The 6780-nt window shown below is 38.8% G+C and overlaps 1 protein-coding gene across 1 annotated transcript; it reads right to left on the bottom strand.

The window, feature by feature from the left end:
- Positions 1-1696: 1696 nt before the first annotated feature.
- LOC116293275 (uncharacterized) lies at positions 1697-6780 on the bottom strand. The gene is made up of 7 exons (XM_089036906.1): positions 6535-6780; positions 6077-6203; positions 4578-4924; positions 4096-4240; positions 3561-3824; positions 2578-2654; positions 1697-2062 (listed from the first exon to the last, which is right to left on the bottom strand). Exons 2-7 carry the CDS (start codon positions 6162-6164, stop codon positions 1796-1798), a joined length of 1188 nt encoding a protein of 395 aa, XP_088893032.1. The 5' UTR covers positions 6165-6203; positions 6535-6780; the 3' UTR covers positions 1697-1795.

Genomic DNA, 6780 nt, shown 5'->3' on the forward strand with positions numbered 1-6780 from the left:
GCAGGTGCTTCCCGTACCACGCATAGATTATTGGATGTAAGTCTTTTGTAAATTTCCAGCTGGTTAACCGTACGAATCCAGTTGCTGGGGCGTCGTAGTGACCATCCAACGCAACACGAAAGAACTGTGAATCTGGATGTCCGTAACGGTCGTAATATTCCTTACAATCTCCTAGGCCTTTAAAACTTGCGGGGTAACAATGTTTCATATCCAGCGACACGTATTCGTCTTCATCGTATTCCATGTTCCACAGACCGCCGTGGCCGTGTTCTACACAAGCTTTAGCTATGTCTTTGAACTCCTCCGGCGTGGATTTCCAACCGTTTCTTTTCTTTGCGGCTAAGAAGTCCAAACTGCGACTGCTAAGCACTTCGTCGGAGAAGTCTTCTCCTAAAGTCTCACAGGCGCTTTGAATGCGCTGTCGTTCAATTTCGGGTCGATACAAAGTACCATCTTGGGTCATAAACTGACTTCCCTCCGCGTCCATTAACCATATGGAATTCTCATGAACTAATTCTGTCAATGGTGACTTCTTATAGACCTTCGTTTCCTTCTTCCTTGGGAACCGCAGTTCGCGCCACGCATGTGCGTTATGCTGGTAAATTACGATAGGCGCACCCCGGCCCCCATATTTGTGCGTTCCGGAGTAAATAAAGCCGTCGGTGATATCTTTCACATGGATTCGCCTCTCAAGCGCCGTTTCTAACTTCTTGATGTTGTCTATCGACCCTCCGGTCCTATTAGTATCTTTTTCCCATTTCCTGATGGCTTCTCTTCTCTTTAAAGTCAGTTTACCGCCCCGAGAGGAGTCTTCAAAGAACTCTCTTACTAACTTCCCTACGCAATTACCGGGATGTCGCATCGGTTTCAACTTCTTAACGTCTGGCGTCTTTATCTTGTACGCAGCATAAATAACTACGGTAACCGGGTAAGCAACCTCGTAGAACAGCATGTCTATTCCTACCAATGCTCCCGGGCGTGTGTTTTCGTTTAAGACAAACAGGTCCTTCTTACCAGACGCCCTGATAGGATTGCGCCCCTTTTCTATCATCCACTCGCCGTCTAAATACTTTATGAACGTTAGCTCCAACCGGTAGTTACCTTCGGGTATTAAGTTAATTATTCTTTCTGCTCTTTCTTTTGTCATCGTCTCGTCCGTATCTCCCTCCATAAATGTTGTGAAGGCAAAGTCCGCATCCAGGCGATCCAACACCTGAGTTCGCAGTCGGCGCACAGTTTTATTTCGAATGCTTGTGATGGTGTCCATCTATATCTAAGGAATATTTTAACCTCCGTTTGCGGTACCCAACACAGCAGCAGTAAGGACTTGTCGCGCGGCTGCCGACGGATCGCGCAAGACCCCCTGTAGGGCCTTTAACCTACCTCCGAAACCCCAGGGGGGGCTGGGGTTTTTCGATATGTCAATTTTTCAAATGCCGGCGCTCCGCGAGTCCCCCTTACTGCTGCTTCATGTCCTTGCGTTTGCATTTGCGTTTTTAAACCTGCATGTTGAAAGCATTTAACGTGCGAATATTGCTTGCGCTTGCGTTTTTGCCTTTGTATTTGAAATGCTCATACCAATTCGTGTGAACAAGACTTAACGAGAGAAAGTGGAAAATGCATAGTCTTGAATGCTGTAAGCTACTTACTATAAAAAAAACTATAGTATAACTTACTATAAAAAAACCTTTAGTATGAAATATCTTTATGCTATATTACTAATTTGTGTTTGAACGACAATTGATTTCGTACCAACTTCGGGAAATTTTTACGGTTCATAATCTAATTTTATTTTCTAAAAGTGCCGTCGCGAAAAATAAAGCGATAGTAGTTTGATCTCACCATCCTCCATTGTTCTCACTCTTCGCTCATTATTTGGTCGACCAGTGTATTTTCCATTATAGACTGCTATAGTGATGACGTAAGTTGTATACTTGATCAGTTTCGTCAGGGTAAATGTTGTAACATTACCCACGTCAATTGTCTTGTTCTTTCCTCCTTCTGGTCTGTAGGTTATGTTGTATCCCATGAGTTGACCGTTGATCTTATCAGGTTGTGATATCTTCAATTTCATCCAAATTTTAAAAAGACACAAATAAAATAAAAAGTGGAAAGTAGAGTTTAAAAAATCCAAGTATAAACTTTAAGGAGTAACACTCTGGGCTATACACTTATATGTACAATTTTACATGATCTTTTATTATATTGTTTTAGGCTTTTTGCTCAAACAAATTGCGCGTGAAAGAGCTGAGAGCCAAGCAAATAATGGATTTTTAAATTTGACAGTGTAAAGGCCGGTTTAGACGATACGATTTTCGCCTACAGCTATCGTATACAGCAAGCTCGCGCCATGCTACAACTCGAGTCGTAGCGTGTAAATCAAGCCTACAACTCGACTACGACAGACTCGAACGTGTTGTATACGATAGTTGTAGGCGAAAATCGTACCATCTAAGCCGGCCCTAAGGGGTTTATGATATCCTCAATGAAATTACTCGTTTCTGATTAAACAAGAGGAGAACAATGAAATCGTTAATTGTACTCTGTAGAATACACTATATAAAATAATTGCATTACGTTTACCGCCCATTCCAATTGTATTGTCTTCGAAGAGGTTGGACGCGCAACTTTGTATGTTGGTGCAATCTCAGGCTCTATGGTAGAAAAACAAATAAATGATAAATGCGTTTTATAATTAGTCGCAAGACAATGGATTCGGATGGTATACATAGTATATACCACGAGTCACGCATTTGCTAGTATATATACGAGTCAGTTAAAGCGTTTACTAGTACGTTCACTCTTCACCAAGAAAATACAAAAGACGTTAGGGATTCCACGGTGTGTCACGAGAAAACATTAAATTACTATTTTAGGCCACACTGTTGAAAATTACTTAATTCTTCTAGACCATTTCAATCATGAAATTCAACATCGTACTGATACGAAGAAATTATGATATACCACCGAATAAACAATGGCTTTGCTACACTCTGATTGGCTGTATTTAGTTTTGATGTTGGAATGCGTGGAAGAAATGGGAAGATTATTTCTCCGAAGACAAAGTTCCCTCTTATAAGAACCCAGACAATGCGTCTTTATGTCAAGCTCAAGTAGACCTATTACAATTTTTTGGGTGTCGTTAATATTTATGGGTGGCATTGGTGGTATGGGTTACGTAGTGGTCTAACGCTCGCCTCTCCACCACTGTGGTCCGGGTTCGAGCCCTGCTGGCCCAGATTGGATCACATGTGATTTGAGTTTGTTTGATGTGTTGTTCTCTCCCTTGCCACGTGGGTTTTCTCCAGGATCTCCGGTTTCCTCCCTCCGTAAAAAGCAACATGTGAGTTGAGTGTTGTATAATGTAAATATAGAATGTAGTGGTAGTGCGTGTGGAGGGAACTTCACGGAATAGCCCCGTTTGGGGAGTTGTGGTTGTAAAGTATAAGTATAATACAGTTTCATCAAATTTCCAAACCTAGACTCAATGGTTAGAAAAATAATTTGCATAATGATCCACAGTATTTACAAAGAAGTAAAAAGGTGTATTATTGAGCTACCTGCTACTAAAGTTCTAATCTTTTTCACCTCACTCCATGTTGATCCATTTTGGGTTTCTGCTCCCACTGATACATGGTATACAGTGTATGGCTTTAGATTGGCCCAGATATAGCTTCTAGTTTTATTGCTCTGCATTATTGTTGTCACATTACTTCCAACCTTCACCTTAAAAGCTGTGATAGGGTTTGTGGCGGAACAAGTCTTTATCGTCCATTCTATCCGTATTGACCTTTCAAAAGATTTGACTGTGATAGATGGCGGCACTATCATGAAATGAAAAGAAAGTCAAACTTAAAAAATGTTTAGCTGTGGTCAATTATATCACGACCTGATTAGTAATAGATAGGCAGAAGCCTTGCTTGCTCTTGGCGGCTCAATGCCCACGGACACCGCATGTGAATAAAGTTTAATTAAGCAAGGGCACTAACTAGTTTTCCGTTCATTTGTTTCATTATTTAAAAAGAAAACCAGCACTCTTTCTCTTTATAATATAGTTGCTTCTTCAAATCAAACGAACAATTCCTTTAGGCATACCTTGTATTTTAGTGGATACGTAAACATTCATTCGCATTGTCTTAGCAGTTTTATAATCCAGTGGTATAAATCTTATGTACCGGGCCGTGATGGGTGTTTTGAAATCATGTCGTACCACCTTGTCTGTGTCGGTGTTTCCGTCGACCTAAAAAGAGATTAAGATCATCAAACAATCTGTATTATGCTGATGCGGGTTCTTTCTTTCTTCTCTTTTCTTTTTCTTTTTTCTTTTTAGTTAAATGGTACGGAATAACCTGGCCACTGTCCTGTGCAGACTCAGCTTAAAGCAGCTTTCAGACTCCTACATCATGTTAACAATGATCATACCTCATCTTCATATCTTATCCAACTTGATTTGTTATTGTAAAATTGAATTTGTAACTTATGATTATTATCCAGTCATTGCTTAACATCATGACATGTACTTGAATAATAAACAGTATTCCTAAAATCAGGGTTCTCTTCTAGTAACTTGTTATTACCTTGTGTGCACCGTTGTCGTCTTCATAACTGATCCAGTTTGACGAGTCATCTGAGTAGTTCATCTTGTAACTTATCACCCACTCATTTTTTACTTCCTTATGATCTTCGTTATCTTTATCACCACCATTTCCTTGTGTTGCTACAGCAGTAATAACACGTGTAGCACCAAGGTCAATCTGTAGGTAATCATCAGGATTATTATTATCTTTTGGTGACCATCCATATTTACCGTACAGCTTGGCTTTATGAGGTTCATAGCGATAATCAAACCATGATGAGGCTGTGTAACTGCTGTCAGGTATATTTAGATTCCTCTCCTTTCCAACAAGTGATTTTCCCAAACACCCTAGTTAAGGCAAAACTACATTATAATATATATATGATAATTTTGATATGCTTGTTTGTATGTACGAAAGGATCAGAATTTCTGCATATCACTGTATAAACTATGGCCGCCTCCAATATATATACAAGTATATCAAAAGCATATCAAAAATTATGGTACGTGCTATTTACAACTAGGAGCAGAACTGCGAATACAAACAGTTCTGCTCCTATTATTGTAAATAGCATAGTTTTGTACTGAAGAAGGCCGATTACGCCGAAACGTCTACAAGAATAAAATCCATTTGACCAGCAAGTTGCAGCAAGTAGTTCGTGGATGTCTTTCACTTAATTCTTCTTATTGGCATCAGCGTTGTGTATCTTTTCCTTATCTTTTCCTACTCGCTAGTGGCTTGGTTGTTGGCAGTACGACTACTTTTTATACAATTTATATCTATATATATAATAATATATATATAGTATGATTTAGAAGTCTTCCAGATCAACTTACGTTTTATTATATTAAATTTACATTTTGCGATCAAATAGCCGAGTCTAATTAGTATTGTACAAAAGAAAATGCATCGCGTATACATTGTCCTCCATTTTTGAATGCATTGGATAATCATAACAAAGAATACAGAAATGAGCTATGTAATAAGGGTTTGCATCCCATCACACTTCAGTCAGCAGGGGCGAATATTACTCGATAAGAATATAGCTGGAAATGATTCAAAATTCGTGACTACTAGTAGTTGTTTTAGGAGGAATGAATTTTCAAATTTCGAATACCAAACAAAATTAAAAGCGGTTGAATATTAGTGTTTTCGCAGTGGCATTTCTACAGACAAGCCATCAGTCGACTAAAATGTAATCTGGATTTAGAAGCTGATCTTAAATTTGTGGAGGTAGGAAAACTTCACAGAAACCCAAGGACGAAGAAAACCCTAGAAAGAGAATGCAATTTGACTCCCTTACGACACCGAGTTTTCAATCGAATGTTACACATTCTAATATTGAAGCGGAGAAAAAATGCCAAAATTCAGGGGTGGGTCCTGTGCGCGAGTAAAAATTTGGAACCTTATTTTCGGGCACTAAGTGTCCAAAGCATATGTGAACACCTTTTTATTAGTGATAGGCAAACTAATTTTAATAAGTAACACTTCTAATTTACCTGGGTATTTCTCCCATTGCTCCTTAGATACCTTTATGAATATGGCAAAAGAGCATACCATTAACCAGAAAACCATTCGTCCATCCATTTTAAAATCAGAGAGTTACTGCAATGACAGGAGCATAGGCTACGAAGAAAAATCGAAACAGCTCAGTCATGAGACAGTTCTAAATAAAATGTGAGATTTTCACCATGCGATAAAGCTCCAAATCCAACAAGCTTCCGTGGGTTACTTCTTTAAGAAACAAGCTTTCAATTGATGTAAACATTTCTTTGGGCAAACAAATATTTGTTACGCGACGGGTCATTCAAATCTTCAATTTTTGACCTTTCGAAGTCATACGCCATAACTTCCCATCACTCACAAAATCAAAATATCTCGCCTGGCTAATCTCTTATTCTTACATACTATTTTACCCTTACAGGCCAAAAAATACACTTGTTATAGCATTTCTTACCTTTTTAAGGCGAAAATGTGGTCTATTAACCTCGGTATTATTTCGTTATAATGGTATCACAAGTCTTGACCATTATCTGTCAGTTGATAACTTCCGTTTACTATCCAATATGTCAAACGGTCCAGCGCTTACTAAACGGCGTTTAAAACCCTTGTCGAACAGTCAAGATTGTTTTCCTTTTCATCTAAAGTTCTACGATATCATAATATATCAATACGATTTCAAAATTTATGGTACAGCTGAATT

Source organism: Actinia tenebrosa, unplaced genomic scaffold, assembly GCF_029948245.1.
Source record: "Actinia tenebrosa isolate PJP-AT-01 unplaced genomic scaffold, QUT_ActTen_1.0 PGA_scaffold4__44_contigs__length_22323623, whole genome shotgun sequence".
Classification (NCBI taxonomy): Eukaryota; Metazoa; Cnidaria; class Anthozoa; order Actiniaria; family Actiniidae; genus Actinia; species Actinia tenebrosa.